This window comes from Aythya fuligula, chromosome 6, assembly GCF_009819795.1.
Source record: "Aythya fuligula isolate bAytFul2 chromosome 6, bAytFul2.pri, whole genome shotgun sequence".
NCBI classification, from domain to species: Eukaryota; Metazoa; Chordata; class Aves; order Anseriformes; family Anatidae; genus Aythya; species Aythya fuligula.
In genome coordinates this window covers 10,333,952-10,354,176 of record NC_045564.1, presented here as the reverse complement: position 1 = coordinate 10,354,176, position 20,225 = coordinate 10,333,952, and the positions used below count along the sequence as shown (strand labels likewise).

Here is a 20,225-nt window from a genome sequence, read left to right as displayed (position 1 = left end):
AAATAAGTTCTCTTCTGCAATCAGCAGTTAGAAGCAAAGGGGTGAAACATGCCCGTGAGTGCTACACTTTGATTAAGTATCAAGTCAGCAGCTTCACCTAATTTCTAATTGACTAATCCACAATAAATCAGGTAGATCCACTGATCAGTTGAACACTGAATATTGGACTTTATAAAGCATCAGCCAAAGGATCCAGTGCTCAGAATACAGATATATCCTCTTCTCCCTTCATTTTCTCAACTTGCAGAAAAACAAGGTTTTAAAGACTAATGAATATAACTGGGAAAACATTTCATTTCTTTTATACGTATTGAATAGTTTAAGAAAACCACGGAAGATAAACATTCTTACTGACAGACACGAGGATAACCTTCAGCTATAATTTCCCAAAGCAAGTATTCTTTCTAGTTTTCACTGGAATTTAGTTACCTTACTCCAAAATGCAGAAGTAGAATCACATTTTACTCTTCCATGCATAATACATTTTGGAATCCTGTTGCATACTGATGTAGAAGATATTTCTTCTGGAGAGTTTGATGGAAAACAAATTAAACAAAAGAGCTGACAGTCTGGGGAGAAATGGTCAAATCTCAGACTGATACTGTTCCCAGCAGACTGCAGAGCTAGACCTGGCACAGAACATACGGCTATTTAACACAACACGCTGGCCAGAGTTCGCTGACCCATTCTCACAGTCCCAGCAACTTAACGGGACTTGGTTCCACTTGCCTGCCTGGAGCACTTGGCAGGAATACACCACTTGAAACTCTTCTTTCTTTTTAATTACTTTTGCTGCCTCTCCCCAAAGAGATTCCACAGACCACTAACTATCCTTCCCAAAACCGCTGCTCTGCTCTCTCACAGGAATAACTCCCGTCGCTGTCTTCTTGGGATCTCAGGAACGTCTAGGTCACGCACAAGCATGCCAGACCCATACCTGCTACACGCTGCATGTCCGGCCCCTGAAAGACTCCTAGAGACAACATCACATTGGAAATGTTTTTTTTTGTTGTTGCTTTTTTTTTTTTACATTTACTTTATCCCGCATCACAGCATCTCTATCCTCCAAAATAAATCCCCAGAACTCAGTATTCTCTCCAGCTCATGTTTTCTGAGCTATATCTGTCAAGTCCCAGGCACCAGCTCTGAGCATTTTTAATCACCTTGTGCACTGATTTTCCCTCTGCTGTCAGGAAAACTATGCTTCTCCTCTCTCGATCACGACAACTTCTTCAACATAATTTGAAAAGCAGTAGCAGCAAGGAAACCTAACGCAGCAGCAGCCAGCTGCTTGGATATGAGATCAGATGATATTCCAGGAGCTTACTGCTGTATGTTGCACGTGACAGACCAGGAAGTCAGCAGGTTTTTTTTTCCAGAATTAGTCGTCCATTATCAATGCTGCTAACGCAGATCAGTGCTTCAAAAAATGCAACAAAAGACAAACGAGGACTGAATGAATGTTTTAGAGACTGAAACTAGGCAATGGGACTAAACAATGATTGTACGTGGACGCAATTGTCCACGTGCATTTAAAAAAATCTAAGGGGTTAACAGTGAGTCATTTTAGTTAATAAAAATAGGGGGGAAAAAAAAGAGAAAAAAAGTTCAGTACAATCACCAGAGGAAGCTTCCCGAGCATGAAATCCATGAGGTTTTGTAAATCCTCCCCATTGTCCCTTTCTACGTCCAGTGCTCAACCTGACAGGACACAATACAGAACAACACAGCCTTCAGTACAGTTCTGTAGTAGCAGGAAAAATCATGAAATCAACTACTACTGCTGTCCCAAAACTTAGCCTGGAGATTGATGATGGAACAGCACCACCTAGTTATAAAACCAGGAACAGGAACAGCTGCATCTCGTGTTCTCACAAGTGCCAGCTCAACATACACTCCAGTAATGAGCTTTAGAGCTACTGCATAAACACAGCAATATCACCTTTAAACCCTTCTTTTCTCCAAACAGCTATATAAAGACAGAACTTACTCAGCAGGCAAATTTTCACATCAGACATTCATTAGAAATAGCCAACAGCACTTAAATGATCAGTACGTAGGCAATACAGGCTGCATGTTTATAATAAATGGTACATAATTCAGCAACTTAGGCTAAGCTGTGTCAATTTATAATGTAACATGACCAAAGGTGTTTTCCTATATTAAAGAAGAAAATTAATTCTTCCTAATCTCAGCCCTTGCAATACGTGAAAGGGATTTTTGTCAGCCAGGCAGGCCTGGATCTCAGACAGTCTCAAACTTCAGATAGGAAGATAACCCACAGCTCTGATCTACCTCTCTGTTTTTCTCAGCGTGTTGGGGATGGCATGAAAAAGGCTGGTTTGTGGGACAGCATAACCTACTACTACTAAACAAGAAAGCATATAGGAGTGTCTCTATATAAGAGAAGTGTTGATTTTACCCTCCCAAAACTGCAACCCTAAAAAGTTATGGCTGTGTCCCTTCTGCTGCAGATTGCTAGAAGCAATTATGAAGTAATTGCTTCTGAAGAATGAAGAACAAGATCTAGATAAAAATATTTTTTTAAACAGCCTACTGTCTACCACACTTTCAGTCCCTCAGGGACTTTTTTTTTTCCAGCTGTGCATTTTACTCATTGCCAAATAACTATATTTGATAAAATGAAAAGAGGCAGTGAAATGGTCAAGGCTTCAAAAAGTCACTACTGATTTCAGAGAACTATTTGAAAGAGCTTGATACTCAGCACTGTGAGAAGTTTAACTCTTGAGGTCTGAGTCATGGCACCTTATCAAACTGCAGCATGCCAAATCATGGATCATTCCCCCCCAGAAAAAGAATATGGTTGGTAAAAAACTACAATACTGAATTAACATTAAAAGAGACGTGCAACTGAAGATATAAGAGTTCTTGAATAGTATTTGCCTTTCCAAAATGTGGTGTATCTGTCTGTATTTTTATAACAGTATTCTGAACTGCACTCCTCAGCACCTCCTCACCAGCACAACAAACTACCTCATTGATTTAAAAACTTGCCAAAGGGTCAATGGACCAAAAAACTCAATCTAAAAATGCCCCCCTACCTTTTGCTGCTTCTTGCAACATGAGCTTTACAAAGCTAAAAGGGCAAAAGCTTTCCAGTTGTGACAAGAAGACATTAAAATCTTGGTGTTTCAACCATTTGCTTTTTTTTTTTTTTTTTTAAACCCCTGCTAGACCTTTTCTAGATCCTTTTTAAGCTGTCAATCCCCTCCCCCCAAGGAGGAAAAAACAAAACAAAAAGAAAAACAAAAAATCATAAAAGCCATACACACCTAGTTCTTTCCCTTTCCCAACTGCTGGCTGGGGAAATAAAATAAAATCACTTCATAGATTCAGAGTGTAACATTGGGGTGTGCTAGATGTTACTAGGGTAACATCCAGCGATATGAAAACACTCTATATGGTTAACTGCACCAGAGGTCTTATTTTTTTAGGCAATGATAACAGTTGTCGGGCAACAGGACACTGCTCTTCATATGCCTAGAGGACAATTAAGATTGAAATAATAATGCTGCAGCTGTGCAAATGTAAAGTATGTCCTACTACATCTAGGGCAAGGCTGAAATCAGCAGACTTTGTTCCGGAAAAAGAACAGGCTAAAGACTACCTGAAAAAGTTCTGGATTTTATTCAGCGTTTCAGTAAACACAAGAAGTCAAGTTGAGAAAGAGCACAATGCAGAGAATGTAAAGGACTGAAGGAGGAAAACAGTGGTAACAAGTGAGGGAGGTAAGTTTGGTCAAAAATGGAAAAAAAAATCAGTAAGGGAGAGAAAAGGTCACTATTACAATATTTAATATTCATGATTCTTTAAAGGCCGTTACCATCTTACCCTCTCTGTTGTCTTCGATGATTTTGGTGATGATTCATAATCTTTCTTTGTTTCTAAGATCTTTTTTACAAGCCCACCTGGTGAAAATCAGTACATTTCTCAGCATTGGTTGACACTATAATATTATCCAGAATATTCAGACAACAACATTAAAACCAACAAGAACAGCATTCTGTTATGTATTTTAATTACTCAGATACAAGGTATTTTTTGATCTATTTTCTCCAGTATCTTTTTATATACACATACATATACATATTCCTTTGATAGGATTTTTTTGATACAGATAAATACACCTGCCTAAGTTACATCTGATTTAACCATAATGAATCAAAGCCTCTGAATCAGAGATCACAAGAAAGCATAACTATTTTAAAGAACCAGCATATGAATTTTTCTAGAAGCTTTTCCATAACCTGCATTCAACAACCAATCCCATCTTGTCTCTCTGAGAGATGTAAACAGTGACACTGCATTTGACATCAGCTGTAAATCCTGCTGCTCAGCTAACACGGTGGTATTTGATAAATATTTCCTGGTTGTCTTGCAAAAGTTGCAAGCTCCTGTCCCTTCGTGAAGTTTATTCTATACATTTATGTATACAAATATATATAAAAGCAAACAAACATACCGTGCTTTTCATCCTCGACCAGTTCCACTTCTGGCTCCTACACATGCAGGAAAGAAAGCTTTAGTTGCAAAAAGTTAACATTGCTGTAACATACAACTAGTCAAAGAAACATTTAGCTAGAAGCTACTTTAAAAAAGAAAGCTACAAAGCGTGGAAAAAGGTGCTATAATTGCAACATTAACAGACCGTTTCCATCTCTGGCATTTCAGGCACTGGTGGGGCTGCCTCCACCACAAACTGGTCATCATCATCATTAGAAATCTGCTGGTCTGTGATCACATTTGGGATTGTTTTACCACTACCACTCCTGAAAGAGACAAAACAAAAATGAAAATCTATTAAGATCTGTCCAATCCCATTAAGATCTATTCAGAATAAAGGAGACAGCAGCTCTCTCCCTTCCTCCCATAACATAAAGCAGCACGTAAAGTTCTGTCATTTCCAGTCACAATCCAATTCTGAAAACAGTCAGTCATCCTCCTCTCACAACAGGACACTACTCTCCTTCTGGACACACTGCTTTAGTGCTCAGCATTTAATAGAGGTCACCCATAAGCCATTTGGGCCATCATTTCAAGTGGCTGTTTCAGCCTTCTGGAGCATGCAATATTCACTGTATGTTTTACAGAACTCTTCTAGTAGTAGCTTAATGTTCTAGCCTTACCTGTTTCAGAGTTCCCAAAGGCAAAAAAATAATAAAATTTATCTTTGAACTTGCAGATGCAGCTACTAAATGTAACTTTTAGATAATGCACTGGATTTGCAGAAATCTGAATTTTCTAATCTGAATCAATGAGCAGTAAGGTGATTCCCCGCTAATGCTATACAGGGGCAGGGGATGGACAGAAAATATAATGCTGTGGCATGAGAGCTGGCAAAGTCTGCTCTGCCACCTCTCACGTTCCTTACCTTTCTGGAAGTAAGGCCTCTGTGCTTTCTTGACGTTTTACTATTCGAGGCGGTGCTGGTCTCGCACTGCTGGGACGGGGAATACGTCTGCAAGAACAGAGATCTTTCCATTTATATTTTAAAAGGAAGCCTCATATGTCCCCCAGAGAGACAGACATGCATATACAGATGAACTCAGTAATTTAGTTGATGCATAAAAACACTCAAAACATTCACAGCATATAATCCAATATAGTAATACCTTCTATCCTAGTGGGAGTCTAGGAAAAATCAAAATCTAGGAAGTGTGACCTTAAAGAAAAAGATTACGATTTTGCGTAGAACCACCTCTTGATTTGTATCCAGGTTATTTTTTTTAGTGAGACAACAGTAATTTAGAATTAACAACAAATTTAGCATTAGAAATACATGCTGCGTTGCAAAAGGAAAAAAGCAATACAATTGCAATAGCCTTTCTTTGGGCAAAGAAGAAGTAAATTGGCATTTGAAAGTCAAGTTCATCTTACCCTTAACACAATACTTTGGAAATGCATCTGCATAATGCAATGTTCTTCTCAATAGACACTCCACACATCCCTCTTACTTTAATAAGATTGCATCAAAGCACTTCATGGATTATGAAAATAAGTCCAAAACACTTCAAAATGCTAGTTTTGTTTGTAGAAGGAAAGGAAAATGAACAAAATTTCAAATTGACTGAATTACCTCCTGACACCATCACAGCTTCATTCAGACAGAATAAAGAAAAGAAACAAACCTTTGGATAGCCTGAGGAGGAAGATCATCGGGTACTTCACCATTTTCAGACACTGCAGGCTTTTCAGGAGCAATGTTCTCTGCTTCTTCTTCTATTAAATGAAAAAAAAAAAAAAAAAAAAAGCGTAATTTTGGCTTAGTTGTCAAAGTTGCAAAGAAAAATCTAACTTTTCTTTACAACAGTACTTCAAATCTCATCAGCACTATAATTTATGCTAATGAAATACATCATATGACAAACTTTATAAATAAAACTCTATTCGCTTATATAAAAGTTAAATATCTTACGAATTTCTAGTTCTTAGACACCTCAGAGTATTCACAATTCAAAAGAGACACAGCAAAAACGTTTAAACTTTCATTTTTTATTTGTTTCTTAATATCGTGAAATTCCCTCATATGTTTAAATGACATCATCTCACTTGGTTCTTTCATAATTTCACGGCAATGTCTGCAGTATTTCAAGCTGCTCATTCTACAAAGTCACAAGAGAAAAAAAAAAAAAAAGGTTTTAAAACTGTATCTCTACATTGATTTTTTAAAACCTTGATTTTATTTACATTAATTTAACTCCTTATTTTCCGTTACTGTTGGTCTTAGTTGACCCTGACCTGAACAGGGCTGAAATGGAGCAGCTGACCTCCAAAAACCCCTTCCAACCTGAAGGATCCTATGGCTGGAGGATGAGTGTGTATTCTATCATTCCTCCACTCTGATGCTCTCTGTAGGGCTGACCCATTTGCTGTTGAAACCGGACAGACGATGCAGCTGACAACGTGACCCCGCACCTTCCAAGCTCAGGTTGGACCACCCTCCACAACACAGAGAAGATAAATGGCCTCTTTGTCCTGACAATCTAACTGAGCAGGCATCGTTCACCACTTTCTGCCTTAATGTTGCTACAAAATAATTTTGGTAGGGAAAAAGCATTTGATGTCCTTCAATTCCATCTAGAAAACTTGCTCAGATGAACTCCCTGTCAGTAAGCATTGCTCCTGTGTAATGCCACACACACAAAAGACATCTCTAACACTGTTTCTTCCATCCTAGCATCTCTCAGCTCTGAAATCACCAATGAATGGCACCAAAGGCCAAGCCACACTGACTTTTACAGACCCAAATCTAGGTAAAGAAACAGTTTCCTTTCTCAGAGTCTTGTATTCCACCTCCCTAATGTGTTTGTGTATTCTCTGAACAGCCATTTCACTTGTAGGACCTTCACATTTAAAACTACTAAGTAGTTTTATACAGTATTTTGAAGAAACTTTATCTTTAAACAGTGTATTAACCCTACACACAGTCTACTGGAGAACATATGGAAGATACATAAATACCCTTACCTTAGAAAGCACTAGATGCACTTAACTAGTAAGCACTATGGTTAGTTTTCCCTCACTCTTACTGGTATGGGGAAAGACAACTGTGCCTCACACAAGTGCTCCCTGCAGTAAGACACCAGGCCTGAATCAAAAGGGTTTGCCCAGTTGCTGGCTGTATCATAAACTTCCTATACTTCCCAGGGTGGCTCAATTAGCACAGCTGCCTAATGGGTGTGATAGGGGTTTCCAAATCCTCCTTCTGCACGGCAAAAGGCATTTTAGCACACGATGGAGATCACGAAACAACTACGAATGGCACAGCTTTACTTCTCGTTCTGAAACACCACCACGCATCCTAGACACAGCTGGTTCCTGCCGCTCTGTGGGAAGCTCCTGCAGTCCCCTCGTGCCTCTATACACACCTGACCCCAAGAAAAAATGCCTACAAGGATCCCTATTTCTGTTTTCAAGTCAACAGCTACCATCAAGCAAGGAGTGCACACTGCTAAATAATTTAGCTTTTGGAACAGCAGCAGCTGTACCCAGGGCTTCTGCTGATTTCTTGCTCTCGCTGCACCTTGACACGTATCACGCTGGCTTCACACAGACAGAAAGCCGATGGCTGACAAGAATCCTTCAAGAAATCAGCTACTCTGTGTTAAAAACCTCACTCCCCTGGTTCATCCCAGCTCCGACGATGCCTCAGCACGATGCTGCGACGTGCACAGAGCCGAGCCAGGGAGGCCCTGGGGCTGCCAGGGGATTTCTACACTCACCCTTTGTTACTGGCCCAATTCTCCAGCAGTTGTAGGGGAGTTTTGTTGGAATAAAACTTTCAGCTCTAATCCAAACAGAAGCCACAAACACAAGTAACAGAGCACAGCAATGTCCCGCACTGACATTAAGAAAATGGAAAGTGCACATTTTATTGAACTGGTTATTAATAATAATGACCTGTAACACATTGCAAGAAGCTCCTCACCATACCTGCTTATTGTCAAGCTAAAAACCATAAAGTGCTCATAAACCATTACTTTTTTTTTTTCCTTAGCAAAGCACTTAACTGAAGCACAAAAGCACTTTCATAGATGGCTTTTTGGTATTCTTTTAACTAAAAACTACTTGAATAAAGTCTACTCAAAGTATGCAAACACAAATTGTATTTTTATTCAGTTTTTAAAAAAATCTTTAATGTATACCATTAGAGGTTAAGAGTCCCACAGAAGTGCTTTATTTATCAAAAAGCACCGCTTTATTTCTACCAGAAGTTTTTAGCTATCGTTGGTATGCTCACTGCTGGTCTTTTGTCACTCACTATAAGCTCAACTGATCCTGAGTCACTGGCAAATCCACCTGGAAATACCAAACATGCCGATTTTTCAGAGAAGCTATATGTAATCCTTAAAAATAATCTGACCAAACGAGACACGAAAAATACACACTCAACTACAACCAGCTTCGGACTCGAGATCTACTGCCAGAGCCAGGAGAACGGGGACAAACACAAGGGATTGTTTCCAGCAACTTGCACCGCAGTGCTACAGACATCAGTGTTCTTCTGGTCATTAAGCAGATCAAACATCAGAAACAAAACGTTTTTAAGAAGCCAAAAGACAGTGGAGGATCAAAACAATTGCGTGGATAGAATATCTGAGCAGACAGTCCTGAAAGTTAAAGGAGCTGTGCAAAAAGGTACAACGGATGATTAAAGGGGCAAAGCCATGCCAACCTACCTTGCACTGCTACAAGCACAGGGATTGCTTTCCTTCAAGGAGCAGTTTACACAGCCCCAAACATAAATTAAAGGTCCAGAGGAAATTCAGAAACAGCTCACAAATTTATTTATTTATTTAGTAGCCACAAGCACTGTGCGCGCTCTTGAAAACCCCGTAGGAGAATGGAGTTCAGCTCCTCCCTGACTAACCTCCAAAGGCACAGCTGCTGGGGAAGGACACCAACTGTGGTTTTCAAGCAGTCTCAACACCCAGCTCCCATTTAACTCCACTGGAGTATAAATCTAATGCATAGTTAATCAACCTAAATGCTAACATGGCCCAGCTGCACAAGCAACAGATGCAGTGTTTAAACATCTTGCAAGGACTGATGGATGGCATGCTTTGACAAACAGAGCCAAGTTTCAGTAGCTTCCTAAATGCTTTTGCAAGTGTAAACTGGCACTGCCACCAAAAAAATCCTGCTTCCATGCTTCCCACTCCTTCCTGTTAACACACACGTTCACACACTGCTTAAAGAATGGCCTCGACATGACTTGGTGTAAGGCGCTGCCCTCCCAGCGTCTGTGGAAAGGAGGTTCACATTTTGTATGGGTCAGGTGAGTGGCAGGAGCTGTGGTGGCTCAGCTGAAGGTCCCGGCGCCTCCTGAAGCTCCCCAAGGAGGAGCCCCCCCAGGCTCTGGGCAGCCTGTGCCAGGGCTGCGGCACCCGCCCAGCCCAGCAGTGCTGCCTGGTGCTCAGAGGGAGCCTCCTGGGCTCCAGGCTGTGCCCAGGGCCTCTCAGCCTGGTGCTGGGCACTACTGGATGGAGCCTGGCTCCTCCTTCATTGCATCCTTTGGAAACTTTCATTTGCAGTTACAAGAATAACACAGAAAGAAGGAACAGGTCACTTCTGACGTATGCTGATTGCTGAAAAAATATGCGTTCAACTTAGCTATCTGCAATGACTGCTGTTATAAATTGTTGTAAGTGATTTTGCATTCCAATTGTGAAAGCAATTTAATGTGTGAAAGAAATATTCATTCCTGTAAGAACTTACAGAAAATTAAGGTTCACTAATGTACCAGTACTTTACACTCTTACTGAACACAGCTGAAAATACAACTTGTATTTTATACCACCTGAAAATCTGATCCAAATCAATAATGAACCTGGGGGTATTTCTCTCACACACATTCAAATTGGAAATACAGAAATATAAAATTGTATTCCATAGCAGATGCATTCCAATGGACAAGACAGCTCCAAAAGATAAAAGGAATTAGCATAGAAGTTCTCCCAGTTGTGTAAAGTCACGCAAGTGTCTTGGCCAACTGTCTACATTTCATTGGACTGACCCAGCTATGAGGCCCTAAAGGCCACAGGTGGACTGGGAAACAGCCTTTGACCTCCCACATACATGGCATCAACTCTCCTAACTAGGTCAAGCATCTGGATCTGGAGAAAATAAAAACACAGCTTTTTGCTTAAATGTCAGTTCTTTCTCCTACATTTTGGTTCTATTACTCCGTGTGTACTGTATCTGGATACAAATAACTCATTAACAATGGATGCCTTGGGAGCCATACACAACTTTAAAAAAAAATGGAGAAGTAGGAATGCAGAGATGGAATTTGCCTCTAAAATCCTGTAAAATGCAAACACTGAGCAAGACTCCCAAACATTTGCACAAAAAGGCAACATGCAGTGATTCACTTCTTACAAAGAACAAGTCCCCAAGGGATTCAGGTGCATTCTTCCTTGGGACGGTGTAAACTCTGAGAACTTGCATAAGGGTAAGAAAGGATAGAAGGATACTAGACTAGCTTGTTTATCAGGGAACACATGTTTATCCAGCCAGGACATTAATCACAACAGTTGATTAAAATACAAGGGAGCAGTTGGATTGAGTCATTTAACTTAAATCATTTTAACTGCATGGATTCAAGCTTGACCCCAAAGCACTGTAGTTAGACTTTCAAAGGCAGGCAAGCTTTTATTCTTCCTACCATTCTGTTTGACTGCAAGTCCTGGTTCAGCTTTCTCTTGCAGTTTAGCAACATTGTCCTCTGAAATCCCATCTGCCACACTCTTCATCTCTATAGTTCCTAAAAGAAAACAGTTTACAGTTAAATGAAACCACAGATACAACAACAATTTTAAATAAAAAGCCCTGCTAAAGAACTAGTAAGTCTAACAGGTATTTAAGAGCTACCCCACTTTAATAAAACATCTTGAATGCAAATAAATAATATCTAAAGTTCACAAAGGCTTTTTACATGACCACTGATTAAACTCCTTATGTTACTGCAAATTAAAGGCAATTTCTTCAACTGAGAACTGATTTAGAGGTATTTATTAGCCAAATAGCCAGTCACACAATACTGCATTCACCTAACAAAGACTAAGTAATTACTACAATATGCAATGTTGTTTGTGCACTACGTGCAATGCACAACGCACTTCTGTTTGTTTCAAAGGGTTTTGCTTTAAATGCATTTCATACTAAAGCCATTAAGAAATTTCAAGCAAGAAAAGCTTATTTCCAGTATATTAATTCCACAACTTGCTGGTAATGCTATAGAAGAATCTAATTCATCACTTTTGATGCTACCTAAAGTGGTTATTTTCACTAAAAATATGTAAGACTCTTATTTACCAATTCTCTTAAGTTAATTCTCCCAGTTGCAACAGAATAATGTTGACAAAAGCAAGGTAACAGGAACTGGAAGAAGAAAGCTGAAGTGCAGGTATACTGGTGATTTCTAAGTTATGTGACAAAGGAAAAAGAAAGATTTGGGGCAGAGGAAGACAAAGGAGGAATGATTCAGCACCATTTGTACGTGATTCCTGAAAACACAGCTGAGTGTTTAATGTGGAAAAAAAAAAAAAAAAAGAACACCATATAGTTGGTCACAATACCTACTGAATGGGTAGAATATTTAGCTTTGGTCGAATCAGAATAAATTCAGAAAGAGGAAGATAGAGGAATATATCTGCAGATACAGAGAGAGGGGTACCCAAAGTGCTGCCCAAGAGTTGAACTGAGCATTTCTAAGTCACCTTGTCTGCAAACAAGTAACTGTAACACAAGGGTAAAGGACAGACTCACTGTGCCCTTATCCTCAGGCCACATTTCCACCACCAGAACAAATCAGCAAACAGTGCTGAGTGCTCAGGAAAAGATTTGCCGGACAGAGGCCTGCCTAACACTTAAGGTCGAAGTCTCCAACGCTTCCAAAACAGTGATGCAAGTACCACAAGCAGCATAAAGCTGACGCTTTCAGGACATACAGATCGATAGCAGAGGATCTACCCATGCATCCATAACGCTACATAGCCTGTTGCAGCAGCAATGTTGAGTTCTGCTTGCTTATGATAGAAGTAATACACAGCAGCAAATGGCCAACAGCCCTTTCGTTTACCTGTGCTGACAAAGGCCAGGGTGAGGCACCACTTAATAAATCTGAAACAAGCATTTAAAAAAAAAAAAAATCCTCTCCAGCCTATAGAGCTGTGCCACAAGGCACCCATGAGGTCTGGAGCTTTGCAGAAAAGCCATCCCAACAGTGGAAAGTGAAGTCCTCCACTCCATCAGAAAGGCAGGGTTTAATTCAGAAACTTATTACGTCATGCCATACATTAAAACAATTCCCAAGGCATCTGTTGTTGAAGATACTAACCTGCCACTGATAAACAGCTACTGGCAGAACGGGTACAGACTGTCAGAGAGATGTTGTGGGCTAGACAGATGACTAATGTGATTTCCCAGGGCAGTTCACACGTTTCCTTCTGACAGTCTCCAATTATCCAGACAACTAGACCTGACATGACAAGCACTGCTTTCCCTTACTTGTAGAGCTGGCTCAGCTCTCTCTCTGGAGGCTGTTTGAGCACGTCATGAATTGTTGTTTGCTTCCTTTCTGCCTAATAAACCAATATACAGCGAGGTATGCACAACAGACAGCAGGCACGTGTGGTGACATCTCAAAATTAGCCACTGCGGTCCAGCAGGCTGGCAGGTTGCCTTTGGGTTATTCCCCAAATTAGTTGTTTTAATTTCTCAGCAAGAAGACTCTGTTTGGTTTCCTCCTGAACATACAATATAACATCCCTGAGAAACCACTGCATAGGTCACAGACTGCAAACCAAGAGCTCTTTGCATTCAAAAGCTGGGTTTACAATAATGTACTGGGTCTGGTAAAACCACCACAAATAAATTCTCCTGGTTTTCATCTCACCCTCTTCTGTGGCATCAATCCTTACTACAGAACCAGCTTTTAATATTCATAGGTAGACATGCAAGTCTGTGGGCAAATTTCTTCCAGTCCACACACGTGGTGTGCACACACGCACACCACGAGCATTAGCTCCAGAAATAAGCCAACTATTTTCATATGCACAATATTCAGTGTCTTAAAGCAAAGTTGTTCAGATCTCAATTAAGAGCTATTGTAAGTTTAAAAAAATATACGTGTTTAATTTATAAATCAACTTTTAAATTAGCAAAAAAGATCTCTACAACATGAAAACAGCTTTGCTGCAAGGCATGTTGCAATTATGAAATAATTATGGCCTTAGTAATAACATTGACTATAAAAAAAAATTGTTCTAATGCCACCAGAAATTTGTTCTTAATATATAGATGTGAGCAATGATGTTACAACTTGTTTTCATTACCAGGACAGCAAACATGCTTGTAATTGCTTAACTGTCCTCCATTTTCCACTTCAGTTCTGTTTATCTAATAGGATGAATTGGCATTCACTAGCCCCTTTCTGCTCGACTTGTATGCATGTAATTATCTCCAGTTAGCATTAGAAAATACAGAAAGCTCTGATTGTCATCATCCACCACTACAGAGAACAGTGAGCAAAAGGCATCAGCACAGCTCCAGAGGGTTTTTGCTACCCTCTGGATTACTTGTTGGAGCATCTAAGAGCATTACTCACCTATTGCAACTCTGCCGTGCTAGAACAAAGGGGGTTAATGCCCCCAAGTGCTTATCATATAGGTAAACTGACATTTGAGTGCACCGGCCTGCTGCATCATGAAAAAAGGAGTATTTTAAAATATTTACCTTAAAGACAAAACATGGGATAAAAGGTAAATCACATTTCATTTATTAGAATAACTGTATAACGATTTTAAAGAAGAAAAAGAAGAAATGGTCCCATAAAACATGCCATGTCTGGTCACTGTAGTTTAGGGCCTGTCTAGGCTATAAAGAAAATATTCCATTTTGAAAATAAATAAATAAAGTTGTAGGATCAGCTAAGGATCACTAAGTAGTAAAATAAGACTACATTTAATGGAATCCAGATGGTATTTTTCAGCAACAAAATTATTAAAACCTCACAGCATGTAAGTACATGAGATGTGATATACAATTTTCAATAAGCACTAAGTTGACCTAAGCTCCTAAATAAACACTTGTTTATTTCGGAGCACGCCAAAGTGCCAGAACATTTTAAGGTACTTAAGGTGCCTAAACATCTTTTTATTTTTTCCAAATTCTTTTGAAGACATGACTATTGATTGTTATGAATACGGTATCTGAGCTCTAATACAGCTTCCCTATTTCAACACGGACATTTTCAAACCCACTGAAATGCAAGCCTAAAGAAAACAGGGATTCTTGGGAAGATACACAGCAACACAGCCTCTTTACATAAGGTAAAAATAGTGACATTGGGAAAGGGCGTGAAGATGTTTCATTAGTCTAAACAGAATGAGACTTTAGCCAAAATTAGCTCTTGTAACAGGTATCAGTTCACAGGTGTTATTGTATCTTCTGAAATGAGATGTTAAACTGATTTATGTACACTGATCCTTCATTAGGAATAAAACTTCAGCTGTCAAGGCGCAAGACCACTGAAAGAAAACTTGAACCATAGTAAATAACCAGGTCACTGACATACAAGTAAAAGGAAAAAGACACTTAGATACGTATGGAAATTGCAGTTATGCTGTCATTGTATGAGCTCTGGTTATTAGCCACTTTTGTTCCTTACCTGTGTGCTTCTCTGGGCTCTTCCTATTGGCTTATTTAAACAACAGGCTAGCTTTACTACGTTTAGATCCTTTTATTCCTGATGAAAAAGTTTAAGCACTTGGGATACTCTGAAGAGTATCTAGTTTCAAATTAGGATGCAAATACAGTATCAAATACACTTACTAACAACAGCTGGTGATGTAATCAATTACAATCAATGAACCACTGTAAGAGATTATTTCCTTATTTGCAAGTCTTGCATGACTGTCTATTAGATTTAGTTAAAAACCACCTCAAGACTAAAATCTTCACTTAAATCTTGTCCAGAGACAACAAGTGACCAATGAGTCGCAGATGAGCAGCGATGTTTCTTGATGATTGTACCATTTGCATGGAGCTCCAGCGAACAAAGATTTGGAAGAGGTTATCATCCAAAGGCCAGTACAAAGGCCTGTACTCCACACCTTTACAGCCTGTATCCATGTACTTCCTAACAAACAAAACTTCCTAACAATCCCACAGCACTGTTAGCATGTGTGACAGCCATGACAGACTTGGCACCAAAGCAAGGACACCACCACCAGGGACAACTCATGGCTGGCACGAGGTAGCCTTTTACTGCTTCTCATGTCCTGCTGATAATCCCCAGGTACTAAATAAACGTCTTGCATTCCTTCCCCTGCACTCCAAGCAGGAATGCCACAGGGTTTGGTTCCCTTCTTACATGTGGCTAAGATACTGAGGAAGATGATACGAGACAAGGATTCAGCACTGATGACACCCAGACCACCTTCCCTGCTCCAGCCCAAAGCACAAGGTCCCAGTCTGACACCAGTCCTGGTGCAATACAGTTGACCACACTGGCCAAAGTCAAAGACAACAGATGCCATGCTCCAAAACTCAGAGGAATCTTCTCTAATCAAATGGGTGACAATCCAGGGGTTTTAATTAACAGCTTATCTTCATCTGCTTTCCAGTTTACACCTGGATTACTGCAAGTATCTCAAGTTATGGAAATTACTCAAAAAAAGATTTGGCTAGTCTTGAATTTACCCAACCATTTTTTCACTGAAAAAAGCCCAGAAAGTTGAACACAAAATTGTATGGTTTAATGTACAGCTTATCAAACAAATAAATTGGGTAATTCCTTTCTGCAATGAACAGTAAAGAGTTAATTCAGAGAACGTGCCTTTTTTTTTTTTTTTTTGACAAATACGATGTTTTAATCTTATAAAGCCAAGATTTCTGAAAACCAAACGCACAAGGACTTCAGATACTTGAGAAAGGATTAAGAAATTGAGAATATTAATTAAGTCTGAACTCCCTAGCCAAATTTAGGAAGCGCACTCTTCCCAAATATTAGAAAGTGGTGAAGTTAAATATTTCAGGGTTCTTAATTATATTATTAGAACCTACAGAAAAGCATATCTAGCCTCACAAATTTCTTTAATCTTACTAAAACTATCTTAAACAACGTATCATAAGTCTTAAATAAAAATATTGTGCTGGATATTGCTTTATTCTGAGTATTTAAGGAACCTTTACATGTTCCTTTATGTAAAAGTAACATGCAATATTTTAGTACCTGAGACAATACTGTCCACATACCCTCAATAACAGAAGAGAAACAAAAATTAAGCCTCCTAAAGTTGTGCAAGGCACGTTTGTCTAACCTTGCTAGATTATGGAGCAAAGAAACATTTTTTTGTGAAACTAATGGAAAAAGTAATAGCTGCAGAGCAATTAAAAGCACTTTCAGAGAGAAAACTATAAAAATCAAGACGAGGCTGAATTTATATCTGTAATTTTGCTCGCAGAAAACGACCAAACTGAACAAAGTACCACTCTCCACATCCCAAATATATGCAGAAAAATTGCCTATTGGGTTCATAAATGCAGACTGAGTAAAAACAAGCACTGAAAATAATAAACAAGGATATTTAAGTATTTATCCTGTTCCAGGGTAACAATAACCCTCCAGCGTATTTAATAGAAAGAATATCCTTCTCCTAGTTACCTTCTCCTCCGGGTTTGGCGCGTTGCCTTGATCCTTTTGTTGAAGGCTGCCTTGATATTGCTGCAGGACTTTCACTCTTAAAAAAAAAAAAAAGCACAAAAAATATATATATTTTTAATATAGAAATGTATATATTTAGATATAAAATTTAATTACGTGTTGCTTTTCTGTCTACATTTATTATACATCAAATATACATAAAAATGATGCACACATTTAATATCTGAAGTCCTTTTTCCTCACAAAAGTGCAGACGTTTTTGCTGGATACATGCTAGTCATACACATATTTGTAATGAATTTATACGATTAGATTTCACTATTGTAAAGACAACTTCCAAAAGAGAACTAAGCATCTTCAAGGCAGAGAGATTTTGCAAAACCTGAAGCACACGTGTGATGCCACCACTGGTCTTAGAGTGCTTTGCTATCCGTGAGCTACCAAAAGGGATAAGATGCTTAGCATCACCTGCGTGTTTCAGTTGTATCAGACTCAGAGTTCTTCTTTAATCTTCTGGGAAATATTTTGAATTTATTTCCAGAATAGAAGCAGACACGAACAAAATCGTGACACTAGACTCACATAGACTTTTACTCAATGGCAACTTCCCGGGACAAGCTAAGAAATGGGACCTGTCAGAAGGACCAGCAAACAAGCAATGGATGACCTGAAGGAACAAGCAGTACAAAGAGGATGATAACGATTCAAAAGTGGAAATGTGAAACTGAAGGAAAAATCAGGACATTCATGAAGACGCTGTCCTAAGTCCCAAGTGATTCAGAGAGGCCAGGAAATGAAGGCAGGCAAGCACACTCAAGTTTTTATTATTTTGTTTTCTCTGGATATAGCTTTCACTGCCTGAAGTTAAGAACAGCTGACTGACAACACTTTTTGCAAAGGCACCATGTTACGTGCTTCAGTGGCCATAGGTCCTTGGAAAGGAGCAAGTTAAATCAGCAGGTGTATTTGGCTGGAAGCTGGGAAGCCGATGTGCACGAGCTGCAGCCTCTTGAGTGATGAGGGCAGCACTGGTTCTAGGGGACAAAGCCACAGGGGTCCTCGGAGGCCCGATGCATGAATGGATAACTGAGCCTACACTCAACATTTGTTGCTAAAAAGGACGCAAACACCTCTGAAAACAACAGAAATACAGCTGATTTATAGAATTTCTATGGATTTGCATTTCTATGCTCTCTATTCCTTGTAATACATCCCCACATCACACTCAAAATCCTGAAATACGTTTAGCACCTCGCTCCTTATCTGCTTTTTTTGTAATCTGTGTGAACTAATAATTCATGCAGTTTGCATTCAAGAACAGCTGCCAACTCTGCTGATAATGTTCACATTCATAACATGAACAAGAATTACATATTCTTCCATTTCTATGCAAATGTTAACATTATGTTCCAATAACACAGGTAATAGAAAACTGCCAAATTACACGATGTAAATGTAATGTTCATTTGCCATAATATCTTATATATATGACAATGTAATATATACACTGTAAGGGAAAATAATACTACAAAATGTTTCAAAATACAGGATACCAGTAAGGAAATTTACTCAGACTAATTTAGGTGACTATACAAGAGAGAAGCCCACCCCTACATGCCTACAACAATGTACCCTCTGGCCCCACAGGCACAGTACATGAAGGAGAGTGAAGATTACACACCAGGAACATGGTTCTAAGTTTGATCCGAAGGCAAATGTTGCTTCTTTATACACTACAACAAACTACCAGCTCAACAGAAGCTCTCAGCAAACAAAGGGGAAGTGACACCACAAAATGATGGTACGCAAACCATGATAGGGAAGCCAGCAGCTAAGCCATAGTCAGCTCCAGCAATTAGTTTGGGTAATTCAGAAACTACATTTCCTTCACCTTGGCAATGTAATAGAATTTGCATGTTGAGAATTTCAGGAATCCGGCATTGAATCAGCCAGAGCAGAGCCCTACACCCTACACTTGGCAAAAGTCTAGCCAAGAGCTTGGTATGGAGTCCTGCTTTGACGTAAATTAATCTTGACGTAAAATATCTCCACTGGATTGTTACAATCGTTGTTTGACCCACAACCAAAGCTACCAATATTTTTGTTTTGCTCCTTGGGAAGCACTGCCACATTTTACAGAAATCAGATAGAAGGCCAAAACGCGCAGCTAATACTGAAGTGGTTCATTGTAATTCCTACCACCTTCGGCAATCACAGCCCTACACGAGGAGGAAAGCAAAGCTCCCGTACCATCAGAGCCGGGCTCTACAGGCCTGCAGGCCACATCTGGCACACTCAAACATTGGCAGCTCCTTAGGTGATGTAATTATTAGCACAGGTGGGGAAGGAGTTGAGAATAGGTGCTGAGGCTTCTGGAGAAGTGGAGTCAGTCATTTATTTATGTCAGGTAGTGGCTGCAAACACCGCTCGACACTTTTGTAGCGCCACATGTGCACGCTGGCAACAGGTGCAAAGTAAAAGCTAAAATTTAATCACTATGGTAGCATACAAAAACATAAATCCCACAATATTTATGACTCGAGCCTTTCCAAAGGGAGATAAAGTAGGTCATTCTTCTTCTGACAAATTCAGAGGTTCCAAGACTTTGAAAAGCAGTAAATGCAGCCATTAAAAAGAAATCTTACACTTCATCTCACACAATGCTGGAAAAAACATATTTAAGTGGAATCCGAGATGGATGTACACACACTTCCCCGTTTTGAGTAATTACATTTCTATTTGGAGAGGATACAGCAGTCTGCTGTAAACCTTCCAGTCTGCTACTTTGTCCTCATTATTATATAGGTTGGTATTCACTCTAAGACGTAAGAAAATAATGATTTGTAACATTTCAGCTGATCAGGAAGAGGAATACACTGTGACAAGACAACCCTGCCAAACGGTTCATTCCTCTTGCCTTCCCTGCAGTCATCAACCTCTACATTGATGAAAGGATGTCACAAACAGCTTCTATCAATAACTTTTACACACAGATGCTTTGATTTTGGGAGGAAAACTACTGCTGAAACTCATT

General features: G+C 39.5%; 1 protein-coding gene across 3 annotated transcripts in view; it reads right to left on the bottom strand.

Annotated features, from left to right (window-relative positions):
• TRAF3IP1 (TRAF3 interacting protein 1) overlaps positions 1–20,225 on the bottom strand; it is a 42,649-nt gene that overhangs the window by 10,287 nt on the left and 12,137 nt on the right. For all 3 annotated transcript variants that reach the window (XM_032190566.1, XM_032190568.1, XM_032190569.1), the window contains 7 exons: positions 17,192–17,267; positions 11,189–11,287; positions 6,150–6,240; positions 5,393–5,479; positions 4,670–4,790; positions 4,484–4,520; positions 3,853–3,929 (listed from right to left, as the gene is read on the bottom strand). In XM_032190566.1, coding sequence (XP_032046457.1) covers positions 3,853–3,929; positions 4,484–4,520; positions 4,670–4,790; positions 5,393–5,479; positions 6,150–6,240; positions 11,189–11,287; positions 17,192–17,267 — 588 coding nt within the window. The remainder of the gene's footprint in view (positions 1–3,852; positions 3,930–4,483; positions 4,521–4,669; positions 4,791–5,392; positions 5,480–6,149; positions 6,241–11,188; positions 11,288–17,191; positions 17,268–20,225) is intronic.